The 27867-nt window shown below is 41.5% G+C and overlaps 1 protein-coding gene across 1 annotated transcript in view; it reads right to left on the bottom strand.

Annotated features, from left to right (window-relative positions):
- The window catches only part of PPP1R1C (protein phosphatase 1 regulatory inhibitor subunit 1C), a 57272-nt gene that overhangs the window by 12334 nt on the left and 17071 nt on the right, over positions 1-27867 (bottom strand). The window contains 2 exon segments of the mRNA XM_009916408.2: positions 19018-19078; positions 20985-21022. Coding sequence (XP_009914710.2) covers positions 19018-19078; positions 20985-21022 — 99 coding nt within the window.

The raw sequence follows: 27867 nt of genomic DNA, 5'->3' as shown, positions 1-27867 counted from the left end.
AGTGTGGCAGTTTAAACTATGTTGACATTTTAGCAAGCTATAAGTCAGCAAAAACCTTGTGTGCTACCTTATTTTATACCTAAGCTCAGGCTGAGGAGGAGAAAAAGATTCTCATGTGTCTGTTATGATTATGAGACCAAGATATTATTAAATCATGCAATTTCATCTACTCTTTTTTCCTCTAATGTGCATCTCTTTCACAAATGCTGATGACTAAATGAAAGCAAATTATCTGAAGCATTAGCAAATATGACGGGTTTATGTAGGTCACATATCTGATCTGGAGCAGATCAGCTCATCAGTGTGTCCAGCAGGTCACCATGGCCAACCTAAATGATTCTATGATTCTATGACTCTATGTTTGTGAATGATCATTCGGAAACCAAGCAACAAGGACTGACTAATTTTCTGAATGTCTGCTGGTTGTTACTAACCCTTCTCTTAGCTTCAGCCATACGATACTCAGCCCTCACGGTGAGCCTTTTAAATGACAAATTTGGGGGCTCATGCTACTTTCTCCCAGTCAAAAGACTCAGTGTTAAACTATCACAATGAAGACTGTATGAGAGCAGCAAAATTCATGTTGCAAATGTCTGGCTGCTTTCCATTTTGTTCTCTCACACAGCACTTCCTACTCCATTTTTCCCTCTCAGAAGGCGCTTGAAGCAGCACTGGCTCCATAAGACTAGCGTGAAGGAGCTGCTTCAGCACAGAAAGGCTTTTGTCGGTCCTCCACAAGCTGGCCAGATCATGCACCAGAGACAGAGGTCAGCTGCGCTGTGGCTGAAGCGACTGCAGCTCCCCCTTACAGTAGCCAAAAGAGTAAACAGAGAGACTTTTGTCACCCCAGGCAACTTCTGCTAGTATGTAAACATCTCGTTTTGCTGCTTCCTTCCTTCCCTTGCTAGCCCTCAGACTGCAGAAGTCAGCTGGTCTTCAGAGTTCAAACGAACAGCAGAAGCCCCTGCACCCAGCTAAGTGGCTGTTTCAGCCTGTAACAATCTCAGCCCCATGCTAATTACCCTTTGGAAGAAGCCAGAAAACATTTCTTAGCTGAGTCTGTAGAGGACGGCTCTGGGTCAAACACCTCAACGACAGCGTGAGCAGAAAAGCACGCAGAGATGACTTCCACGTTGGTGACGAAGCCGGACAGTACTGCGAGGCTCTCCTCCTGCTCTGGCTGGGCAGCTGGAGGCTGCAACCAGGAGAGGATTAACGTTTCTCAGCTGACAGTTTTTCATCCCAATTTTTCATAGTTCAGAGACAGGCTTAGAGCTGTTGATAAGTGTGCTTGAATTCAACCAACGCAGGCACATCTTCAAAGGTGCTGTGCTTTGACGGGTCCTGGGAAGCTTGTTAGATGATCAGAATCCCCTCTCAGAAAGCAGCTGCCTGGAAGCCACGTTTTACTGGGCAATGTGTTTATTTGCTGGAATTGCTAAAACCTCACTTTTAACACCAGTACCACTCACAGCCAGGCGGCTGTCTGTCTGAGAGTAGATCAAAATCACAGGACTGGCAGAATTGTTCCCTTATGTCAAAGGATTACAGTAATTCCATCAAATAAAGGGCCACGTTTTCAAACCTGAATCAGCTGCTCCATAATAACAGAAGCCACTAGCTCTGCCACTGTCACAAAATAGGTGTTAGAACTCACTGGCCTTTAAAGTTTACAAGTAGCATTTTCTAAGCGTGCCTTCTTTAAATTAAAACATCTTACATTTTCCCAGGCAACTTCTGCAATTCTTATAATTCACCACATGCTGCTCCAGGCTAGTTTATGTTTCCAGTTTGAGACACTCTGTAGGCTGACTACCTTAAAATAAGCCGTGAGGGAAAAAGCAGGAAATAGGTTTTACAGCTAGAAAATCACATCAGCCAAGACCTGGGAAAGCTGATGCTCAGGACAATATGAAATGATGCTCAGTTTTTCAACTGCAGCATCTAAGTCCATTTAGAGGTAGAGACAAGACAAATATTAGTTATATAGACTGCTATGTACAAAATAAAAGAATGTTATCATCCTACCTGCCATAAGTAAATGAAGGGAAAGGTTAAGGATAATTAGATAAATCTTAACTTTCATAAGAAGTCTTAATTTCTGCATTCTAAAGTATATGCCATCATTCAACATAAATTATGGACCAGGTGCAGAATTAGGTTGAAGGGTGTGCTTTATGCCAGAGATTCAATTATATAAAAATAATTGTCCTTTCCTAGCCTTAAGATCAATGAGCATTTACAAAAGTTATTCTCCTCTTGTCTGTAGGAACAAATGCTTTGTTCACAGCTACCATTCCTTTTGATGAGGATAAAAGAAAGAGCTCTGCTCCCAATATGTTAATATATTAAATGGTGATTTATATGTGAGAAAGGGAATTGAGTCTCATACCAATTTAATTTCTTCTAATCTGTTCCTGCTAATAGTGGCAACCAAGAACATTTTATCTTTTTTTAATTTTTCCTTCCCTGGTTCTTAATGGGAAATCTCCGACCTGCTCTCCTGGCCACTTCTCTTACTTCAGCACGGTTATTCAAGACTTTATCTTTTCTAATACAAATCAGAAATGCATTCTTGTCCAAAACTGCTATCAAGGCTGCACAAACCAGTCTTCAAAGCAAATGCATAAGCATTTCTAAGGGATTTTACTTCAGCAATTAATTCTTGGGGAAAGTGCTGTACTACAGAACCTGAACTGAAGGAGTCTTTGCTGTTTGGATGTTGGGTGGACTGAGACTTGCACCTAGTTGGGATAGGAGGTAGTTATGGTGGTCACGATGTGGAAAAGTACACTGTAACACAATAGTAGCATGGCTTTTTTTTCATGCCATATGTTTTAACTTCAAATTAAATTGCTTCCATTCAAATGGCAATTTCCATTAGGGTTTAAAAAAACTATTGGCCGGCAGAGATCTCTTTATGGTGGGGACAGATGAAGCAGTATGCCTCTGCTGAAAAACCTGCAATGAAGGTAGCGTGTGGCACTGGCAGTGCCCCAGATGCTGGGGAGGGCTGCGACAGCCAGTCCAGGGCAAGGCAAACCCACTGAACGCTACTCGTCTGGCAGCACATGTGACAGAAGCAAAGTGAAAAAGGAAACTGCTGCTTAACTGCAAACTTCTGAGCAGTAAGAACAAAGTGTAGCATTTTTACCTATGCTTTGTTTACAGTGCTTTGTTCCCAAATCAAAAGAAACATGTGATATCAACTCCAATTAGTAAAGCAAGGGAATGAAATTTTATACAGCAAAATGATCTCTCCATGTGTGGCAGAACAACTGATAACAGTAAGAACCACTTTTTCACTCCCCAGCCCAGCCCCTCCACAAACTGGATTTTGTGGATAAGATGATTTTGTAAGTTCCCTTTAAAAAAAAATAATAAAACAAACAATGTCAAAAATAAATGTACATAAATAGAAGTAAATAGGTCCATTCCCTTTGTGAAAACAAATACTTGCCTCACTATAATTTTGTGTGTGGTTGGGTCTCTGGATGGCAAAGAAGGTTTTTTTTAATTCCAGGGACATTTATAGATGTAGACTTTAATCATGTGACTAGGACCCTCATCTTGATCAGCTCTGTTTGTACTGCTCAGGCAAGCCTTTGCACTGCAATACAGCTGCAGTTCACAGCCCTTCAGGCAGTTAAGTTTTGCCGAGACAGTTTCTCTGCAAAACTTAACTAACCTGTATAGGTAGTAATGCTTTTATGTCCTAAATATGTATAGGATTCTGTTAAGTATAAAAGGTAAGCTTTAAAAGTAGTGTATAAGGAGTAAGGGGACGTAGGTATTTCTGCATTATAGAATACCATGGCAGACTTGAGGAGACATGAGACGTATAAGACTCTGTCCAGATTGAATGTACCAGGTCTTTTAGAGCTATGATTTAATTATCATACAATGACCAGCAGTTAAATTTAGGTCCAGCCACAGGTCAGATGTAGACAGAACCTGGGATCAGATTTCACCAAGATTTTAATTATGAATATAATTGGCTAGAATATATACTGGAAATGCTCATCCGTTGTTATATGGGGCCAGTGCCACCACAATCTGACTAATTTTGGCCATGCTGCCTGGCAAAGGTTTTTGCTCAATGCAGAATTATTTGTTAAACATTAGGGAGGTTTTGTTTTGGTTTTAAGTACAAAATATGTGATTCTCCTCCTTGTTGCAATAATGATAAACCCTGTAAAAAGGTAACATAGTCAAAGCCATCCTTGCTTTACCTGCCCTTCCTAGGTCTTTATTTCCCTTGTTTCTTGCTCACTGCTGTGGCAACATAAGAACTGTCCCTGTGGGATGTCCAAGGGCAGCCTGGGTTTGTAACTAAGCACAGATGGCCACCTACCTTTAGGTACTTTAATATTGAATGCACTTGCCTGTGATTCCTTATACGGTCAGCAGAGAAAGAGACTTCCAGGGCTTGATTCTTCACTTGGCGGCCTATAACAAGCCCAGGGTAACTCCATGCCTGACTTGGTTTAAGCAGGATGTATTCAGGCCAGAGCATTTATAAAAATGACAGTAGCAGACTTCAATAGCTGAATATTTGCACTTCCTTGGAGCCTTACAATTTTTTTTTGCTTGTGATTAGAAAAAACCCTGAAATTCCAAAATTTCCTTTATAAGGAAAAAAAGGAAAAAAAATTCACCAAAACATTTAGTATTAGCAGTATCAAAACATTTAGTTTTGCCTAGTTTGCTAAACATAAAAATCTAGACATGCGATAGGAAAATTAATTTAATTTTTATAGAAGTTCAAAACACAAAAGAAATAAAGTGTTTTGCATTCACAACCTTTCTGAAAAACTTACGAAACATTTTCATCTCCACAACTTCATGAGCCATTTCTGAGCAGCTGCATTTCAGTTTTCTTTAGGCATTCTTGTCTGACTTCAAGGTTAATGGACAGCATTATCCAGCTGCTCCCTTTTTCCTGGACAACTCTGCTGTGGCTCTACTTTTTTGTATTTTGGCTGACATAGGGATTTTTCTGAGGTCGTGAAACCTAAACAGATGAGAAAAAACTTACTGCCACATCCTGAGGGGAGAGAATCCTTGACAGAGAAGGGGAGGCTGTAATACTGAGAAGCAGAAGCCTGAGTACATGATGGGGTGAATGAAGTCCTGCATGTAACAACTGAGCAGCTTTTGCTGTTTCACAGCTGCTTCTGGCCTGGCATGGTACCCTCAGCATTCTGTTCAGTTTATATTCTGGATCCATGTTTTCTATTTTTGTTACTCTATTTGTGGCTATTACTTCTTTCCATGGTCTGGAGCAGTTACAGTGCAAAATTTGTTAATGGCAGATTTAAATCTCTTGCTGAATACCCTGTGCAGCCTGAGATTTCTAGGGTGCGGACAAAAAGCATTCCAGTGAGTTGTACTTTTTAAAATGAAGACAGGAGCAAAATCTTTGCTGGTGAGCCAAAATTCCAAGGCGGTTTCTCTGCCATACTTCCATGTGCTGTGTGGCTTTCACTTTTAATTAATCCAGTCTGTTTGGTTTCTGTCAGAAATCTATAAGCTTCTCTGTTAATTTGCTGATGAATCCCCTACTGAGATATAATTACAATCTTCATTGTGATCCTTCTTATGATGACAAAGGAGTTAGGATTTTGGCATCAGCATAACCTGACATCAGTAATATTGTAAACGTTGAAATGAACTCTTCTTTTAAGTATTTTATAAACACCTTCAAAATTACAAAAACATTGTAATGATTAAATGAGTGATTGATAGGTCAGTGTTTACATTATATTATCCCCATCGCAGTAGCTTCATGGGTGGCATACGAATAGCAGGCAATTACCATTTTCTTCATATTACAGATACTGTAGCTGTAGTCCTTACATCCAAGCAGGAATCTGTCAGGAAGAATGAGCCTCTTCAGTTTTTACCACCTCAGTGCCTGTGAGCTGCTGAGATCATCTCAAGCAGCTGGGATCCATTTCAGAAGACTGAAACTGAAGATGGCTTGAATCCTTCCCCTCTCCCTCTGCAGCAGGCATTTCATGCTAACCAAAGCAAAGCCTAAGAGATGGGTTATGAATCAAGTCAGCTTCACTGCCTAGGAGCACTGGAGTAGTTCTGGAAGGTCAGAGCCAGTCCCTCTTCTGGTTTCATTAACACCCCCTGGTGCTGGAGACGTTTTTATCATGTTAAGAGCTGACTTGTTTGGGGCTTGCAGCCTACCCTAATCCTAAGTTTTGGTTCTGAGACATTTTCCTAAGACACAGTATCGCCCAGCAAAACTGACATTTAGAGAGCGCTCTTACCAAAATAGGGAACGTACTGCCACAAAGTAAGATGTCATCCATTGGACCAAAAGGTGGAATACTGATATAGGCAGCTGTGGGATGAAGTTTTCACTGTGCTTGCCATTACTGTGCTATGAAAAGTTAACATTTCATAAATGGTAAGAAAAACAGCTATTGAATCATGGAATTTCTGAGGTTGGAAGGGACCTCCAGGGACTGTCTAGTCCAAACCCCTGCTCAACACAGTGTCAGCTGGAGCAGGTTGTCTAGGACTGTATGCAGTCAGATTTTGAGTATCTCCAGGGATGGAGACTCTTCAAGCTTTCTAGGCAACTTGTACCACTGTTTGACAACTGTCACAGAAAAAAAAAAAAAAAAGTTTTTTCTTACATTTAAGGTGAATTTCCTGTATTTCAGCTTGTGCCAATTGACTCTTGTCCTCTCATTACATACAAGCTCCTCATTTTCTAGCACAGAGAAGTGTAGCCAAGGGAATTGTGCCTATCATTACTGCTTCATAAGACATAACTGTATTTACACATCAAATTGCATCTCTAGTCTGGAAGGTAACTGTGTAGAAGAGGCATTGTGGATTGCAGATAGATTTCCCTAATTTTCAATACTGTTCCTAGTGTTCAACATAGGCTTTTTCAAAGAATCCATGCTCCTAACTCCGAAATGCATGCTGGCCCCTGAGAACCCAAGTCTTGTAGGCTGCAGCTAAAAAACATACTAGAGTGCCAGGAGGGAGCTCTGGGCATTGACCTACTCTGGCTGCACTGACCAACCATTACCAGGTCCCCAGTTTGTCTGTGCCAACTAGCTCTCGCCCAGAAAATTCCAGCCTGGTTTAGGCACAGGTCAGAAATCATTTCAACTGGATGACCCCCATGATTTGGGAGCATAAAAGTGTCTGCAGCATGGATGTGAGCTGTGTGGAGCCAGCTGGCCTCAGGAGAGAAGCACACCTTTGTGCAGGTGTAGCAGTGGGACCTTACACTGCTGAGCATTTTGCAACTTGACTGTCTACCTTGTTCTCCTAAAAAATACACTCTTAGGACAAGAAAAGCATGTCTTGTTGCTTTCTCTCACATAACAGGCTTGTAGGTTTTAAATATGACCTTGCGCCCAACTATGGCTCTTCAGCCTAACTGAAACACCCCACGTGGTCTCTCATCATTTCTACCTTCTTAACTTCCTGATCAAGTCTGAGACTATGCAAATATTTTTCCTGTGCTGAAATCTTCTCAGACACACCAGGCTGCTCTGAAGGAGCAGGGATAGCTCAGCTCCCCGTAGGTTGGTACAGCTGCTTGTGGGGGCTGAGATTTGATTTCGAAGCTGGGGAATAAACACCATGAGGTCCTGCAAGCACACAGCAACTGCCAGAGCCCCCAGGCTTACGTGGGGTCCTCACCAACCTGAAACCGAGGTGGGACACCAGCCTGGGCAGCGAGGTGGCCTTGTCCACCGGCCAGGCAGGCAGCCTGGCAGGGTGCTGGGGGCACAGGGGGCACGGGGAGCTTGGCCCCGGGGAGCTGGGCTGCCTCAGCAGCAACCAGGCAGTGAACCAGCAGCAAAGCAGGAGCAAACCAGCAGGTGCAGCTTACCCAGCAGCCGGGGCTCCTGCCAGAAAGTCCATCCAGATGCAGGCTGATGCTTTTAACCCTTAAGAGCTGTTAAGTCCCGCCGCTGCAGCCAGCAGGAAGGGGGGGGAGGAAGTACCGCTGTTAGGGCTAGCCAGGGGCTGAGCTGGGCTCGCTCACACCTGCTGGTCAGGGGACAAGTGCCAAGGGGGACTCTTCCCCCCCAGCATCTGGGAAAACAGTGACCCTTTCCTGCCCAACACTGAATCAGAAACATCTATCTAGCGGAGAATGGTTCTCCAAAATGGCCCGACCACAGAGACTTCAATGGGAGACAGCGAACAGCATCGCTTTGCTGCAAGGAAAAATTTTCACAGAGTAAGGGTACAAATCCCTTGAATCGAGGGAGACAAAGCAAAACATAGCAATTTATGGTGTTTTGCGCAATAATACAGGTGGGTTTTCCCACCCCTAAAAGAAACACAAAATAATTTAGTACGCAATGCCTATGCACAACCAGGGTGCTTCTCTGTTACACAAATTCAGCAAAACCAAAGTCCTAGCTTAGACATCAGAAGGGGTCTGGGACAGTGTCTCTGCACTGATCTTTGGGGAGAGGAGAAAAGAGAAGATGAAAACAGTGAAAGGTTTATTTTGACGTCTTTCATAATATTTTAAATTTCAAATATTTTTATTTTAACTCATTAAGCTTATTGACAACTGAAACCCCACCAAATTCTTATATTTCAGTATTTTTGATTGCTGGCAAATTAAAAGCCAATGTTAAGAAATCAGTTATTCAACATAAAATGCAATCACTGTAAACTATTTGCATTACAGTAGGTACAACCAGTCTCACTTTGCAGTTGCCATGGGCAGCAAAACATCAGGGGCAAAATCTTCAGTGACTCTTTATTGAGTGAGTGACTTGAGCTTGCAAGAAACCTGCCTCTTCTGGTTTGCCTAAGGCATGAAAATACCCCAGAGCCAGCATCTAGTACAGCCAGAATGTAATTACACCAAGGAAGCACACTATCTGGCACTCATATTCTCAGTCAGAGCCTGAAAACAAGAATTGCTCTCAATTTTTCTGGAAAGCACAAGCAAGAATATCAGTTTACTCTATTTCATTGTGAAAAATATAGACAAAGTCCAGAAAAGATAGACTCTTCTCTAAAGGTTTAGACACTTTCATATCAGTCATAGATTCTGTAGTTCTTTTGATCTCACTAAGAGTGAGTTTGAAGAAAAGTCAGGCTCCAAAGACTCCAGGGATTTGAGGAAAACCTCTGGCATGCAGGTGAAATGTAGTAACATTACAGATTTTAGCTGGAAATTATAAATTGCAGTCAGACTTTAATATAATTCCACTCCTCTCTTCTCGCCATTTAGTAATTCACCGGAACCAGTGCTAAGGAACTACACCTACCTGTCACCAGGGGGAGCTTGCATGCCGAAAATCCCCTTGACTTTTTTTTTAATAACTCAGTTTTCTTGGGAATTGCAAGGAGACTGAGAGCTGAATTTGCATAATTTCTCCTCATTCCTGAAAGAAAAGGAAAAGCCCGTGGCCTCCCTTTGCCTCTGGAGGCGATGGCTAGCCTGTGCCTACTCTGGTATTCTGGGATACAGCCAACCACTTGCTCTGCCACCCACCGTCATTCACCCCTCTCTTCAGCGGAGTTTCACTGCCTCCACTTGTCACTGCTCTCCATTTAACTGGCCTCACCTTTCTTGAGTCTAATGTCTCAAACTGGACACAGTCCCAGCTAAGCTGGGTAGATGTGCATGGGTTTCCTATGCCTTACCAGCTGCTCTCCAGGTACAGGCGCAACCCTGGTGTGTCCTGTGCCCCTGTCACCTGGAAAGATGCCACTGCAGGGTGTAGGTAGCCCACAAACCTGCACCATTTCCAGCGTTTACCAGACACACGTTTACATATACTTCTTGCTGTGTGTGCAACATATGCAGTAAGGTACACCCTGAGCTGGGAGAATCATGGAAAACATTTTAGGTTTGTTTTTTGCTCCTGAGCAGTCATGAGATCCCACAATTCCTTTAAATGTATTCTTAAAAATAGTTACTCTGTTGATTGCTCAGACCCTGCTGCTGATCTCCTCTGGCTATAAAAGACCCATGCAATAGCATTGGTTCACAGATTGGGTGAGCGCTGAAAAACCTGAAAAATCCTCCCACTGTTTCAAGAAAAATTAGCAGCCACACCAGATGAGAGCTTTTTAAACAACATCCTTCTGGACCATGCCGCTCACAGGATAATGAATCCCTTTTCAGATCCATATGCTTGCTGCAGTATTTCCTGTGTTTTTCTGGTCACATTCACACACATAATTCATGCGAGTGTTCAGTCCTAGCTGCGGGCCTGAAAGGATGTGGTTGAAATCTTCAGGCTGTTCATGTTCTTGTCGCCATGCCAAAGCTCTGGTAGATGGTTTTGGGAACTCTGTGTTCCTGCTAAACTGGGCAATGTTGCATCCCAAGGGGTGAAGGAAGGGAGAAATTATGGAGGGGAGGAGAACCACATGGCCGCCTTTAGAAAATTTTTGCTTTTCAATATATTCAGACTAACAGGCATCCACTTCAAAAGGAAAAAAAAAATCAAATTGTAAAAACAACCCAGACAACATCCCCACCACAAGAAACCCAACACAGATGGTTCCTAAGAATCAGAATCAAGGTTTCTCTTAGCCTAACCACAGAAATAAGGACCACATTGTTCAGAGACAGAGATATCACAAAGCTAACATACTACTTGGACATTTACTTGGGTCAGAGTGAAACCTAATGGTAGGACGAAAAATAACTAATGGTAAGCTACTGCCCCTGGAAGAGCAGCTTGTGGGCAGGAGCCGGTCTCAAGGAAATCGTTGCATTTTTCAAACCTCCCAGCCCTGATCCCAGGAGAAGTGAGTGCAGGTGGTGGGAGCTCTGCTGACGGGCTGCGAGCCTGCACCTACTTACACATGCTCATAAGGATCAGTACAGTTGATGGAGTCTTAGCTGTAAGGTCGTGGGATGATTTTGCTCTATCAGGTGCTGCTCGATGTATGGTGGTGCCATTCATGTTGTACAAATTCACTATTAACCTTGGGCTTGCCTGTAGCTTGTCATGCTGTCTTTTGACAGCTTTGCCTTTTGGCGGTGGAGATTTTTATAAAAGAAATCTGACTTTGTGGAGAAGAGACATTAAGAGACATAGAGGAACTGGAGAAATATACAGCTAGATACAAATGCAGGGAAGGCTTTTCATTTAAGGGTAAATTCAACGAGACATGAGCCCCCATAATATGGAGGCTTTTTAGAAAAATACTACTTGGAGAGGTACCTCTATATTTATACAGTGTACCTATCTCTACCTCCAGGAGACGCCAATATCAACTGAGCAAGCTCCTCCACTGTCTCCCCACAAGCCAGAGCCGTCGGCAGTGCTGTAGGAGGAGCGCGCTCTTCCCAGCGGGGCTGATTCGTGGCACAGAGCTGAGGAGGGGTGAGGACCTGACAAATACACTTGCCCCCACTGTATGCACAATCCTGCAGCTCCTGCCCAGCAGCCTGGGAGATGTCAAACGCTGAACAGGAGCAGCGACATGTAATCTAGGTCTTCCTTCCATCGTCTTGCTTGGGATCAAATTCAGGATTTTACATCCCTGAGATGAAACAAAGGGGCGATTATTATTTATTACAATAGGAGTTGCTGGAGTCAGTGTCTGCCATGTGGCTTGTTGTTAACCTCCAGCCTAGAACATACAGCTAAAGCCAGGAAATAAAATTTAATGCCCTGCCAAATGACTGGCTTCATAAGAACCTTACGACTTCTCCTACAAAAACATTATCTTTTCTTCAAAAGCTGTTTCAATTCAGAGCACAACACTGCCAAAATCTTTGGAATTTCACTATAAATACATCTTGTGATATAAAGGAACCAGAACAACACATGTTGCTTTTCCTGGGCTTTCTACTTTATATTTTAAAATAAGTACTAAGTCTCCCACATTCTCTTTCTATAATATTTTATGTTGTTATCTCTTAAAAGGTTGACTTTTTAATGTCATCTGTTACTGCTTAGAAGCAATTAATAATACTATGATGTTTACACCGCTCTATATTTAGTGCAACAATGCTTAATAATACTATTTTCAAGTCATAAATGCTGTTTCACAGACATTTGTAAGATTACCCTTCCATCATAAAAATAAAGTCGTACCCTTAAAAAGAGGCCAGTTTAGCATTCATTGCATGAAGATTAGGAAGAGCTATCAGATATGTGGACTTCACGCTGAACCAAATGAAGTCAGTGGAAATACTCCCCTAGACTTCGGTCCATGTTGGATCAGGCCCTTGAACCACATGTGGTAATTTAGGGACTGATATTAGTGCTCGGCGCAATCTTTTCTTTTTCACATGCCAGGTAGTAGTGGCAGATGACAAGTTATAAAACAAACATCCCAGTTTTGCTGTAGAACAGATGTCAAGCTTAGTCTCCACTGAACACCTCAGTCTCTCTGAAGGTACTGTGGTATTTATTGCAGCCAAGGCCAGAGCCATTTTGAAGCAGAAGCCGCCAGCTGTGTGAAATGAAACGTATTCAAAGCTGCCAACAGTAAGAAATTAAATACAGACTATGGCAGAGTCTGCCAACTTTTGGGGCAGTAGCAGAACGGTGGCAGCCAACTGAACTTGAGATGGCAGCAGTCTAATGTATCCCATTCACCAACTCCGTGATTCACTAATTAATTTACCTCCATTTTTTTTTAAATTGTAGCTACTGTCATCATACTACTGTACAAGTTTGAGGAAGGAGAGAGGAGGGTAGAGAGTGAGAAAAAGAGACCAAGCACTGGAAGGTAGCATTTTGGAAAAGATAGCCAGGAAATTTGTTCAAGGACATACTACATTAAGTGGTGCGGTTGCATCGAGGTGCAGTCTAAGACGTGGGTAAGAACGGTATATAAATGAAGCGAAGAATTTGTTTTGAAACCAAAGCTGCATCTGTCTTTTGTGACCTGGTTAGGCAAAAGGAAAAAGTGTAGTGATACAAGACTGCAGCATGAATTTCTTTTCCCAGTGCTTCAGGAGGTCTGGGCAGTTGTGGGACTTCCACCCATGAAACTAAATGCACCGATGGCACTTTGTCACTTCACAACACATGAACAAACAAGAGCAGTGCACACAAATAATGAGGCAGAGCTTTGCCTTCTGTTACCCAGAAAACAACATATTGAGATAGATCTTCTCCCTAAAAGGAATGGATCAAGGAATGGGTGTCACCAGGCTAAAGAAAAGATGCTGCTCCAGAAGAACTGCAGCTCTGCTGAGGGATTAGAGGAGCACTTGGCCCCATCCTCAGGGATTGCTTCAGCTACTGGACGGTGCCTGCTTTTGTGGAGCAGTCCTAGCCATCCACCCAGTATTTATCAGAGCCCATTAGCCCACTGGAAAAGCAAGAAGGACTGAAATACACATTCAGGCCTGAGAGGATAGTTGAAAACCATCTCCTTCTCTGGCGTCATGGCTCATGTGTAGCACAATCATGTTAAAAAAAAAAGGTTGTTCTTGGAGAGATTGGGAAAATGTAATACCCTGAGCCAAAGTGACTTACCCAGATAAGAAAAGTCTGACTGAGCACCAGATCAATCCGTGAATTTTCACAAACCTGGGCTTGATGTTCAGAAAACTATGTGAGATCTGTTATATTGTGGCTAATATTAATTTCCTGAAAATGAAATTTTTAAGCCAGTGTATGAAGCAGAAGTCACATAAAGACACAGTATTTTTCTTTCTAGTATAAAATGATGTTTCTTGTTCTCATGCTGATGTGCTTAGTTAATGCTAGAAGCTCTTCACAGAGTTTGCCATATATGAGGGCAGCCTGTAAAATGATACGAGTTTCTGTAGTCACTGCTTAAGACTTACAAACTTCATTCCTCTGCCACTTGAAGTAAATTTAGCCTGAGATTTTTGTTCCGTGACGATTCTCGTGGGCTCCAAACTCAGTGCTTATCACACTAACAATAATTCTTTATGTCTCCAGACTCTATCCATGTTCCTTGTTAACCTTCAGTCACAAAGTAATGAGATGCATCAGACACCATCAAGCTGGCCTAAGGGGTTACAAATTTGGATGAGGGCCACATACTGTACTAATTGCTTCTAATAAATTACATATTTCAGGAGGGACATCACGATTTTAATCATTTATTCTGCATGTTGTTTCCTTTGGAGAGAAGAACAAGCAGGCACTAAACAAGCTGAGCATCTGAAATTCATGGCAGAAGCTAGAAAGAGCTCATTTAATATCAACCATCATTGTAAATACTAGAATTATGCATGTATCAAATCCCTGAGTCTGAACACTTTGGGAACAGCCAGTGAGTCCTGGCTGTTTTAATGAGTCAAACCAAAATTATGTCTTTGAACGTTCCTCAGATTTATAACAACTCAGATTTAATCCCATTTCAAATGTTGTAGCTGGGGCCTAGCTCAAGAACAAGTCTTTGTTTCTGTGCAAAGAAAAATACATTAAGAGGGGAATTTAAAGGATGTATTTCCCAAAAGGCTGAGAGGAAAAACAGTCAAATGTACCTTTCACCTCTGTGGGGAAAGACTTTAATTATCATTTGATGGCAGCTAGTTGCAAAGGTGGTCCAGTGAACACAGAAAGCTGCAAGAACTTTATTTAAAACCCGCTGAAATTAGCAGGATCTTGATGCTGATCTAAATAGCCTTCTGCAGGGTGAACTAGGCTGAGTGAAGGTTTCCTATTTCCCTGACCTCTAGCACACCCACACCAGTAGACTCACTGTTAATGAAACCTCAAATCCCTGAGGAATGTGCACTTCCTTCACACGGGAGAGACCTTGATGGTATTTAAATAGCTGCTAGTATTAATAGCAATAGCTGGTAGGTAATGTGGAGACTTGGGAGCTCTAGGGAGCAATGCAGGTTTGGGAACAGCTCAGGCTGTCTTCTGTTTGTCTTTGTAAACCTTGCTTCCCGTCACTTCAGCCTGAGTTTCCTTTCAAGGATGAGCTGAGATACCAAACAAAATGTGACTATCTAGGTAAAAGGAAACCTGCCTCGGTACCCAGTATGCCTTGGGATGGGAACTTGCAGTTGTAGCTCTGAGACTCAAATGTGCTCTTTTGATTTTAATGGTAATGAGATGCTAAGGAAGCACCATTACCTGCGATAAATGCAATCTGCTTCTGCCTTGGCAGTCCAAGCTGCCTTCCACTTGGTTTCTCTCTACCTGGGAGGGTTATCGTCCCATTTTGACTTCTCTGGTGAGTGTAAGGGGAACAGGGTTAGAATCCAGCAAGACTTCTACAGGCTCCTCCAATCCATTGACCAGAATAATGAAGATGTCTCTAAAGATGCTATTTGTGGATGGATGGATGGATGGATGGATATTTGTGCTAAACCAGTCAGATATCTACTTTGATACAGAGGAAAAGGACCAAAGGACTCTTCTTGGTTCTGTCATACAGAACAAGGAGCAGATTAGTAAATAGGAGAAACAGGCTTTACGCAATGAGAATTGACTGGGAAAGATTGCCCTATGTAAAACTGGTGACTTTTGAAATTGAGAAACCTTCCTCTGGTTGGTTTTATGCTGTTTTTCATAGGGAGGTTCAAGCCAACCTCTGCACATGAAGAAGAAGAGCTTAAAACAAAAGAAAGTGATGGAGATTCAAGATTAGCATATTAGAGCATTGGAGGTTATAGAAGGCTAAGAGACTTTGAAGTTCAGACATAAAAGGCAAAGAGTAAGAGAAGAACAAAGTGACACAAACACGGGAAGTAAAAGTGATGAATCCTCAGTTACAAGTGCTGCTATACCTAGAAAACAATGTGACAAGGGGTAAATCACAACATACTGAAAATACGATGGATTAATTTGGTGCAATCTTCAGATACCGACTTTCACCAACATTGCATGCTACATAAGAGCATGGAATTAACAAACACTAGTGTAGCAGGGTTAGAAAAAGAAATATTTTTGAAAGCAAAATGGAAAACCTCTTTGACATCCATTAGGTTTGGTAATATAATACTAACAAGAACACTGCACTGAGCTGTTATCTGGTTCGCTGTCTGATTCACTCTCCAGATTACCACTTAAATCAATAGCTCTCACATTGATTTTTCCAGCACACTGTATTCCAGTAAAAAGAACAATGCTCTGAGATGAGTCAGCTATTTGCTCTGTCTGTAGGGACTCTGGTGCATTTTCAATTAGGAAAATAAGAGCAGGAGCCAAAGTACACACAAATATATACTAATAAGAACCTGCCTGTTGCACCATAACATGACACTGGCTCTGCAGGCACACAGGTTTGCTACAGCTTGCTGCAGCAACTACAGACCCGCCTCGAGCTAAAGCAAGCCATTGTAAAGATGGAAGCAAAATATTTGGGGGCGATCTTAGACAGATAATAACATTGTCTTTCAGTTTAGGTGACTGCTATGGCGGAGGGGAAAAATATGCCCACATTTAACTAAGCAGCTGCTCTCCATATATTTACCGTGACAGTAAAACCTCATCAGTACTGCACTTTCATTTATTTCATATATTTTCATGTATTTACATATTCCATGTAACATGTACTATAGTCCTCGTACTGTAACTAGTCTTCACTATTGTCTGATGTTGCTTCTGCTCCTTTTAACTATGTTAACAATTTCCTATTTTGTTTGTAATCACAACACACAAGTTCATTTCCTCTTGCTTTCTCTCTTGCTTAGCCATGAATTCATGAAACCAGCAACCTTTCTCTCACAGAGTTTTGCAATGATTTCAAGGAACTTGCAAAAAGTGCAGCAAAAAATGTTTTCAGTTCAAAGAAGAAATAATAATCTCAAGAGCTACTTGGAGATTTGGAGTCAGGCTGAAGCATGACTCTCGCCACAGTTTCTCTTGGCCACCTCTCTGCTGCAGGCACAGAGCAAAACTCGTGCCACAGCCCCTCGTCTCTCCCACGGCTCTCCGCACGTGGCTGCTGTCTCGGCTTCCAGGCTCTACACCCACCTGCGAGCTTGGCTTATTTCTGGGAACTTTGAGTTAAGAGCAGCTAAAAACTACTAAAATGGCAGAGAAATTAACAAATGAAAATGTTTGTCCCTCTTTTCCACTACGAGTTCCATTTTTTGGAGATTTATTATCTCCATCTTTGAACGTAAGGTACTGGATTACAGTCTATCCCACCTTCCATTAATAACAGCCCCAGAGGATACAGAGCAGCCAAAGGAGGTGTAAAGGAGAGAGGTTCAGCATCCAGAATCTCATTCTTTACTGTATATTGAATACCAACCATATTGTGAATATACTGAGAGAGAAACAGCCCACAGGAAATAAACATGTGCAAAGCTGTGGGAATAGTGTGCAATTATGAAGCCTGTTATTCTGAAAATACTGCTGAATATTGCTATCTTCAACTGCTATAAAACTAGAATAATTTAAATCATTACAAACCCTCTGTATTTCTCAGTTATGCTTTCATAGCATTGTGTATTTCACATTGCTACGGGTTTGCCTCCTAATCTCTTAGTCTGAACAAAATAACATTCATGGTTTTGTAACAATGTAGAGGAAGGAATAATGAATTTTCTACTTTAAGTAACTTTTAAATAAAAAGGACAGTATTTATGGCAGTTCCAGTACGGTAAATCTAGAGCAATCCAGCGTGTGTACAGGAAGGGTTATCAACCTCCAGGTGTCCACCTGTGTACCTGGGAATACTGTGTAGTTTAGGGTGTTAAGGTATCGAGGAGAGGCATTTTGTGCTTTGCTTGTTCTGTTTACAACATATTTCAGGTTAGTTGTGATCTGTCTTGAATCACATACTTTCCTACTGTTCCCTGGGAATTAAGTTGATGTAGAAGCAAACTATGGCAGGTACTTCCCAGGTCTCAGCAGGGTATTAAAGGTAACACTGGGTAGGCTGCAGTCCTTGAGAGGAGATACAAGGACCTGTTTTACAGAGCATTTCATTTGCACAGTATTTAGTTTAGGCTTGTACAGCAAAATAATACAGCATTGAGATCAATAGGTATCATTGCTACCCATGCAAAGCTTCTTCCTTCCACAAATTATTACAATTGACTGTAATAAGATTATTTCTAATATCCAGTACACAAACTTTAGCCCATTTTGACATACAGATAGTAAGTCTTGTGTGGCACCTGAGTGATGTTTTAACTGTTGCTAAGACAGGTACTAGAGAACTGAAGCTACAGAATGAGATACACAGAACTGGCTGATACGGTAAATTACCTAGCAGCAGCAGCAGCAGTATTTCACATAGTATATCAGATATCCTACCTTTTTTTTGCCAGGTAATAAATTGTGTTAAGCAGAAGGAATGGAAATTGAGGATATTCATTATCTATCAAGAGACACCTGGCAGGATAGCCTTTGGTCTGCAGGCTGAAAATAATCCTGCACTAAGTGTCAGTCGTAAGTGCTGGTGAATCACTATAGATCTTGCTTCACTGCAAGCACCATCAAGTCAAACTCTGTTCAGAGTCATTTGAGAAACAAGGCCTAAATGTAGCTGTTCTGATCCCAGCTAATATTCCCGCTGCTTTTACGTTCATTCCTGAAAAGCACGTAAGCCCTTTAAACATTTACTAAGATTTCTCATTTCTCCTTATCTTCACAAGAAAGGCTTCACGCTTCCTGTGACCAGACACCCAGCCCACAATTTTGGCTGTTCTCCTTTTCACAGCTGCTTGGCAAGGGAGGCAGAGTATATGGGAGTGGTTGAAATAAGAAACGCAGAGCTGTACGGGACCAGCACTGATAAAACTTAGGTATTCAAGGAGTTCCCTTCGAAGTTTGGCATTGAATCATCGCTTATATCAAACTAATGAAAGTATCAGGACTTAAAAAAAAAAAAATAAAAATTGCCACTGCTGGAAGATTCTGTGGTAAGAATAAATAGATGACGGGTATTAGCAGATAGTCAACGCCAGGTAGTTCAGCATGTGGAGCCAGCGATGGCTAAGCCCGAACCTTGCACCGCTGTGCTGCTCGTGGGCAGAGAGCCATCGCTGAGGCCCCAGCGTTCCCTCTGGAAGAGAAGACGCAGCGCCACGGCGCGAGGGGCGCGCGCCCTGCCGGGGCAGAGCCAGTACCTGCACAGTACCTTTGAGGGCAGGCGGGGTGAAGACGCTCTGCTTCCTCTGCTTGGGAGAGGCACTCTGGGACTGGGGAGGGACAAAACACAGAGAGAGGCAGTAAGAGACGGGCACGGGGAGAGTTTGCTGGTCGTGGCAGCTCCGGGTCTTGCCCCACAGCTGCTTCCAGAGGGTGCACCCAGCGATCCGAGAAGTTTCTAAGAAAATGATAAGTATTAATCTGATGCCAGCTCCCGGGCTTTTATGAACACAGGGAAAACTAAGATTAGATAGACAAAATACGTGTTTAACGGACAACGTTTATGGCTCCCAGGCAAAACAGACCCAATACTACTGAAAAGAACCCTTTGCTCTAAAAAAATATTGTTAAGCATAAAATTAAGACAGCCTGTGCTTTTAACAGTCTATGTAAATGATTCTCATCAGGCAAATAAAGGTTTACATCTATTAAAATAGTTGCAAGTTTTACATTAACCAATATTCCAATTAATTACAGTGTAATGAAGACTGAGGTGTATAGGTAAGGTAGTACTGAAACTATTAATATATCATTTTTTACATAAATAAATGGAAGATCCCTCCCCCTCCCCCCCGGACTTCAATGTGTTGTATTACTCCTAAAATAAAAAATAATAATTTCAGCAACCCACTACTGAGCCTTTAACTGGGCCTCATTTAAGTCATATATTTAGACACGGTTAAACTTTTTATGGCCACAAAATCACATCTACGGACAAAAAATAAATTATTCCAAAATAACGGTAGTAAGATTACACAGAGAGTAATAGTAGTATAGTTATACCGATGTATATTTAGCAAAAACTAACTGGAATATATTCGAGCGCTAAAGCAGAGCAACTTTTGCAAAATGAAAGCGGTTAAATTGGTGTCCATATCATACCAACTTGGAATTCGTTCATATACAAAGGATAATAAAACTACATAAGGTCACACACATAGCTAGCTTTTGAAGACATAAGCACCCTATCACATTCCTAAGAAAAAAGTTAAAAAACAGCCGTGCATAGGCAAGCTTTGTTTTTTCTCATCTAATCAATTTCTAGTTTTATTTGGTCATAATGATGTTGATTTTTCCCAAACATTTGGAAAAAATACCTTTTCCCTGAGTACTTTGACTGGTATAGAGTCTGTGAATTTTCGTCAGATCTATTTCTTCAAGGAACATTTGAGACAGCTCTTAAGAAAGCCACTTTCACACACAAGTATGGCCAATCCTATTACCTTACCCTACCTTATCGCAATGGATGGAATGATAACATTTATAAATTAAAGATTGTCTTCTTTTGAAAGAGAAAGCTATTTATAAACACTGCGGGATAGGTTGTTGATCCTCGCCCCAGTAAATCTTTATAAGTCTGTATTTGAGTCCAAATTTGAACCAATCAATACCTCCTACTGCTATTTAAAGCACTGCCTGCTGCTCTGAGCAATGGGTGAAGGAGAAAGAGATCAGGGAATTGCGGGAGCTAGGCAAGGGGAGGTTAGAAAATGAGATCGGAGGAGCCGACTTAACTCTTGTGCAAACAACATCAATGCGCTGCCTGCTGTGGGCTTGGCAAATGACGGGAAGAGGAGAGAGGAGTTTGCAATGCTTTTGTAGACCAGCAGTGACCTGCAGACCCAAAGCGATGCTGGACGAGGTGACCTGGCAGGGTCACCTTGGGCTGGGTTTGCTATTATTTGCCAGGGCATGGCAGCAAGGCAGAGCGGAAACTTGCCTTTCTCACTTCCCTGCTACAGGGAGAAGGAAGAGCCGGCAGAGCTGAGACACAACGTAGTTTACACAGCCCTGGTTTGAAAGCGGTTGTTCTTAAAAGGCTGCGTTACTGAAGATAGCGTGATAATGTAAATAAATATATTAGCCAGGATGAATCAGTGAATTTCAAAGGGTTTTTCCCAACAGACCTATTTTGATGATAAATATGTTTTTAAAAAAAAAAAAGCTTTCACTTACCTCTGCCTGTGAGATATTTGTTCTCTTCTCATCTTTTTCTAGAGGAAGAAAAGATACGGAAAGAGAAAAGTTAGTACAGAAGCGCTCCTCGGTGCCAACCTTTGCGACTTTGCCCTGAACCCTACAGCACTATTGTAAATAAGAAATTACCCTTCTAATTTACAGCTTTTCTTTCTCTTTTGTGTGTCTCAGAAAACCAGAGGCCCTGATTAGCATTTAGACATTAGCACTACGGTTAAAGCACTTAACTCCCATTTTTTTGTCTGTGAATTAACAGCAAGTGATGGAGTGCCTTTAGCAGCAGGTCCTTTGGCCAGGCTTGCAGCAGGGCTCTGTGCTCAGCGGTGACCATCAGGACATGTGGCTGTTTTGCCCAGGGACTGCTCTTTCTTCTATGGTCAGAAAAGGCTTTGTTGCCAAACGGTGTGCAGCAAACTCATGAAGGGCTCTACTAGACTCAAATAATAATAAGAACCTCACCTCGGCTAAGTTGTTAATATAACAACACTGGTACTGAAGAGCACCTAAGAGTAATATGTAAAATTAGCAAACCAAAGCTTAACGAAGACTAATCTTTCATCTTAAAAGTTTCATGACATTACTGGACTGATTTTTTTCCTGGAACTGCTTACTTTTGTTGCTTTAATTTGTTTTGGACTATAGGCATGGCGGAAATGGTCAATACTAGAGATTTCTAATGAAAAAAAAGCATCTTTGAGAACCTGTCTGAACAAGTAAGTAAAATTGTATGAAGCAGAGGCGGGTCAAGGATCTTCCTAAGTATTGCACTTAACCAGTTTTTGCGTGAGATTAAATTATTTTTCTACTGTTGTCTTGATGTGATTAATGGCCAGAAAGTGTCTATCTTCTGATGATGATTTCCCAAATATTTGACAAAGATCATGTAGGATCTTTGGTGCACAGTAGTTTGGAGCTCTAAAATAAAATGCCAGTAAAAACAGACATCAATCTATCACTGTACCAACGCCCCTTCTAAAATTTTCCACTTGCAGATATCACTGTGCAATTTCTGCTGAGGTGTGGCAGATCTGTAAATGTATGTCTGAGGGAAGAATTAGGTCCGGGCAATATCACTTGATATCTAACTCATTATCTAGATATTGGCTGCTTGTGGTGTTCTGTGTGTGAGAGGAAGAGCCAGTCCAGGCAGATGGATTGCATTTTCTATCGTATTCTTTACTGTTGTATCTGTGCATCTTGCAAACATTAATTGACTTACTGGATTTTTTCAATGTATATATTTCCCATTACCTTTATATGAAAGACATTCAAACGATTCATATTTGAGGTTAAAAAATGTAGCTGAAAACAGTGCTGATGATTACTAAAGCATGGTCCCACAGATACAGAATTAGACGGGACAATCAGGAGGCCAGTTCCTGCCATTGACATTTGTATGAACTTTGGTAAGGTGACTAATCTCTTCCTTGACTTCCCTACCTTTAAATAAGTATAGCAGTGCCTATTTAGGTATAGCAATGTCTATTTGTCTTTGTAAAGCACTTTGGGGTGTGAAGTTAAGCTGGCTAAATGGGTGATTATTTATGTGCTTGTAATCTTTTTCTTATTAGTTGTATATCAAACAGATATGAACTTCAATAATTCAACACTGGATTTTTTTATTTTTTTTTAGTTCAGGATCCTGGATTTAGTTTGGAGGCTGAAATTTGAATAAAACAGGAATTTTCAGCAGAGAACAATGAAAAGTAAGCTATGTCCCATTGCTTCCTGAAACTCTAAACTTGCCCAGGTTAAAAATATGTTTTGTAAACCCAGGCTGAAGCTTGCATGAGGAACAAAAACTGCAACCAGCAGCTTTGTCGGGTCCCAGGTCTTATTCCTAAGGATGTGCACAACTCTAACCCTTCCAGCTTGCACATTTAGTGTTCTTAGTAGGGTAACATTAAACCTACCAGAACTGGAATGTTTCCAGCCTTTCCTTTCACCCAGCAGCATTTATATGACAGGCAACTTTGGGAACAAGAACTGGTCCTGTATGGAGTTAGAGAAATCATTCATATCCACAAGGCAAATTGTGCCAATGAATAGCATCAGACAACGTGGAAATTTAAAAATTACTCACAAAACTACATAAACAAACAGTTTTTCAAATCCAGTAAACAGAGATGAGAAATTAACCTAAAGGAGCAAAAGAGACAAACCTGAGGACATAAAGTGTTTCAAGTCAGTTGTGAGATGAAGGGAAAGGTAGAGCTGCTTGGAGATGCAGTTTGGTCACTGGGAGATTTGGGCATGCATTTGTTTCTGAGGACAGAAACACCATTGCATGCTTATTTTTGACAGGCATTTTGATGGATAAGACACAATGCAGAGTATCAATTTTTAAGGAGAGGTGACAAGGAATGGGAACGAGGGAAGCTGAGATCCCTGAGTGCCATAGACTGAGGCAGAGAGTAGAAAATATACAAAACCTCTTTCTGTAGAGGATGAGGAAAAGATGAAAGGCAAGGGGGACATGGAAGGAAAATGTAAGTGCTTGTGTGCAGCTGAGGTAGCAATGAGAGACAGGGACAGTGTGGTTGTAGCAGAAGTAAAAGGGGGAATTTAGTGGTGGCAGAGCAGAGCTGGAGTGCAGTGTGGGCTGGAGTTCAGTCAAGAGCTCTCTGCTGGGGGAAATACATAGAGCCATATTGGTCTAAGTGAAGGATTACATTAATAGTTGTGTGAACAGTCTTTCTTGGACAAATAGTATTTTTCTAGTGTAACTTATAATGCCTTGAAAGCAGTCTAAATAAATTAATGAAAGCATGTTCTTATAACAGTCTTACTAAGAAAGTGTCCTTATGAGAGTCAATGCATGTACGAATCGATGCTCTCACTACAACAGGTCAGTTCTGGCATCAAGAGATTCCACATAGAAAATCTCTGTGGCAACAAGATTTACGATGAGAACGGAATTTACAAGGTAAAAAAGAACATTATCATTTAGCTACTGCAAATCAGATATACCCTCCTACAGAAGTCAAACAAGCCACACGTTTCCCACCCTTAAATCCCTCTCAAATCCATTGACAATTATAAGCTAAATTTCTTTACTGAACTCTTTGACCATAAATTCCTTTTGAGAGGCGTCAGGAAATAATCGGAAACTAAATCACAAATATCAGACTGTGATATCACTTGATTCACAGGAGAGAATAAAATCCCTGGTTTCTCAACATCCTTCAGTTCCCATGGACTACTGTGCAGCCAGGACTCTGCTCACAAAAGAAGCCTAGTTATACAGAACGAGAAATTTCCTTATAATGTTTATAACTAGGCAAATATATCATGGAGAATTCAAGTGATTGGGTATTGCTCTCTTATATGAAACAAAACCCAAGCTCTCAGTAGATAACTTCTCCCTAGAGATTTGGTCTCTTTTGGGGGCCAGGAGGGAAGGAGACTTTTTAATGATGCTCCATTTTCTTCCCTGACAGACCATAACATCGCTTACAGAACACAATACAGCTGTATTGTACTCCAAATCTGAACATATGGCATTTTTCCAGTTTAACTTATTCTTGGCTGCTCTAATTAGCTAACAGGAATCTAATTACTCAAGTCATTTCTTCACAGTTTTTGTGTTTTTGTTTTAAAGTGGTATAATAGAAGTCACATGAAGAGCTGAGAACAGGTTTGTACATACCCAAGTTACTGGAAAGTTGAGGTATGTAAAAATAAGACTGGAACTTTGTTTAGAGGTTTTTTTACACCAGTGCTGAGGAAAAAGCAGTTGAGGACTTTCCCCTGTGTTGGGTGGATCATTTCCGAGGCTAGTGTCACCCTTACCTCATGTAGACTGGACTAGCACCTGGCAAATAAACAGGATTTCAGGCTTTAATTAGTGTCCTCAGGAAGAAAAATGGTCATGTTCATAAATGAAAGGTTCAGTCTAAAGGATATTGCCATCAGTCCAGATATGTACACAGACTTTCTGAAATGAAACCTTAGTTCTTCAAGGAGAGACACTTCTGAAAGTCCATCTACCTGCACAGAGCCCCTTTCAGCATTAGAGCTCTAAGCTTTAGTCTTTACCCAGGGCAAAATCTCACCCACTTGCAGGGAAACCTGCAAGATTTGGCCCACCTATATTGCTGAAATACAGAGAAAGAAACACCAAGTGATTTGTCTCCCAAATGCTCTTGTTAGCAGAGCTCTTTTGAATGTTTATTAGCAGATCCACCCAGCCAAGCTGATATAATAAGCTGAGCTACCCCAAAGGTGTCATTATATGAGGTCAGAAAAGAAATGAGTGGAAGGAGGCTGGTTATAGCCAGGATGACCACTGCTTGATGCTGCTGGTCACTTTTTCTGTGAATCTCCACTGTTGTGCAAAGAGCATGACCATGCTGGGAGAAGCCTTGTGGTCATTTTAGAGTAAGATCAAAATTCATCTGCCTCTCTTCTCCCACTGGATAATGTTAATGCACTTGGAGCAGCTATGCAGGGCAAGAGGTGACCTATTTTAAAAGACTTGGCCTCTGATATCACCCATGGGCTCTGCAGTGGAGTCATCCGGCAAAGGCTTATCTCATCCAGCTAAGTACCCTGCTTTCTTTCCCCTTGGCAAGAGCAAATAAAAGCCTTTTCTGTAGGGTTTCAGTCAGGCACTGGAGCAACAGAACAGGTCAGAGAGGCCGGCTTTTACACAAAAGAAACTCAGCAAGAGGCTGGTATAATTGTTGGAGAAAGCTTCTTGTAGAGAGTTTGGAATTTTCCTTGGGAAATAAAAGCTGAGAAGTTTCAGATGAAAGTCACAGGGCGCTGATAGGGCTTTGGATTTGGTTAGTTTTTGTCACAGTGTCTAAATTTTCTCTTAAAAATAATAAACACGATACTCTTTAATTGCTCAGATAGCAGAAATAGCCCATGAGCCACATGCCTGTAACAGGTTTTAGTTAAAGAATGATTTAAACAAGAATGGTTTGAATCTGAAATAAATGAGCATGAAGAGAGACTTTACGGACACAATGTCACTGTCAGTCTGGAGCCTTCTTATAATCCTGCCCCTACCCTTGTATAAACTGTGCCTCTGGAGAGAGCAAAGTAGATGAACAGAAGCATGGATCCAGCCTTTCACATGCAAACTTTAGTGCAGGACACCCCAAGCTAGAGACAAATCAGATAATAATGATGCTATGAAGTACTTCAGTCAGTTTCATTTCATTATTTTTGACGAAATGTCTCCATGGCCAAACAGTACTATGTCCATGAGCAAAGCTTTCTCTCTCAAAAAATGTGAAAGAAATGAACCAATTGCCGACTTCTGATTAATGTGCTTGATGATGACATACAGTTGGAAAAGGAAAGTCATTTTCCTGGCTCTGGCTCCACGTAGTCATCTCCTGTGATGAAGAGGAGGGTGGCTCTCTCCTCCTGCTGCAGGGTTGGGGGATGCTTGTGTGCTTGGGCAGCAGGCGGCAGAGCTCTGCTCCCAGCCTTGCTGTGTGCTAATGGTGCAACAAGGCAGATCACCAGTTTCAAAACCTTACATTAAAATGGCACAGACCCACACAATTCTAGGAACTAAGAAAAGAAATTTCCCAAATAATTCTTCATTCTGCTGCCACTTAGTGGCAGGCAAACCTGAAATTTTCTGAAAATTTGGTTTCAGTCATTTTGCATTTTGATTTCTTCATCAGTAAAATAAGGATCTTTTTAAATTTACCAGCTTGCCTCGCTGCTGTTTGACTGCCACCATTTGTATTTGCCATTGGCATTTATAAAACAAGCTCATTGAAATCTGATTTAGAAGTTGACTGGCGTAATATTAGTTGGTTTTTCTGCTATCAATCAAAACTACTTTTGCTTCCCCCCAGAAGACAAAGTAAGATCAAAAAATACCTAATGCATTGCTTTTGCCAGAGTTCTAACTACACATTGCCAGATGAGCTAGCATCTCATCACTTTTTACTAAACCACTGAGGTAAGAAAAGGAAGAAAACTCCAGAAAGTCAAACATAAAAAATGCTTATGTAGTTAGTAGTTTGACTTTTGCTTGCTGGTTTTTATTTGCCTGCATCTATCAGTGAAAACTTGACTACGGGTATAGATGTAATTACATTTAATTACAAAAAAATATTCTGGTAAGCCCTCCTGGCGTGAGTATATGTTTCTGAAAATCTTCATATTGCAAAAGCACCTCGTTAAACTCCAGTATCCCAGCTGCTGTGGCAAATGTAGCTGGAGGGTCTGCTCCCCTCCTCAGTGAAGTGCTGACAAGAGAGTGCATACATTGCGGTTCTGCTGCATCTCACACACTAATCAGCATCTGAATTACTGCCTGGCCCTTTAGGGAACACTAATAACATGATTTGTATAGGAAATATTAATAAAAACTTAGGGGAGAGAAGAATTTGCTATATACACAAATATTTGCATGCTTATTCTATCAGGTGTTTGCAGTTAAGGTATGTAGCGTGGGAAAGGTCCCACGTTACCCTTACAGCACCATCACCGAGAGACATCTCATCACTCTGGCTCAGAGATCATAGGGTAGCTTCTCCCAACTAGCTCCAGACTGGAACCAGCCCTTTGTAGTTCACTAAAATGCCACAGGCTCGATGAAGCAGCTGTTTGGACATTTAAAATTTTGTTTCCAGGTAAATTAGCCCATTTATATTTATATAGCGTTGTATTTCCCGCCCTCAACATTCAAGTAGCCATTACTAGTACTGAGTGTAGGGGCAGCAATCTCCTTTGTTAGACCAAATCCTTCCTCATGGTGCTCAAAGTCGACTTCTAAAGGAAAGGAATGATTATCTTTTTCCTCCCAACACACACAACAGGATCTGATCCAAACAGCATCTATATTTCTGAACATCATACAGACTGTATTGAAGGACCCACTTTCAACTGC

This window comes from Haliaeetus albicilla, chromosome 4, assembly GCF_947461875.1.
Source record: "Haliaeetus albicilla chromosome 4, bHalAlb1.1, whole genome shotgun sequence".
In the NCBI taxonomy this organism is placed as follows: domain Eukaryota; kingdom Metazoa; phylum Chordata; class Aves; order Accipitriformes; family Accipitridae; genus Haliaeetus; species Haliaeetus albicilla.
This window is presented reverse-complemented; position numbering and strand designations above follow the sequence as displayed.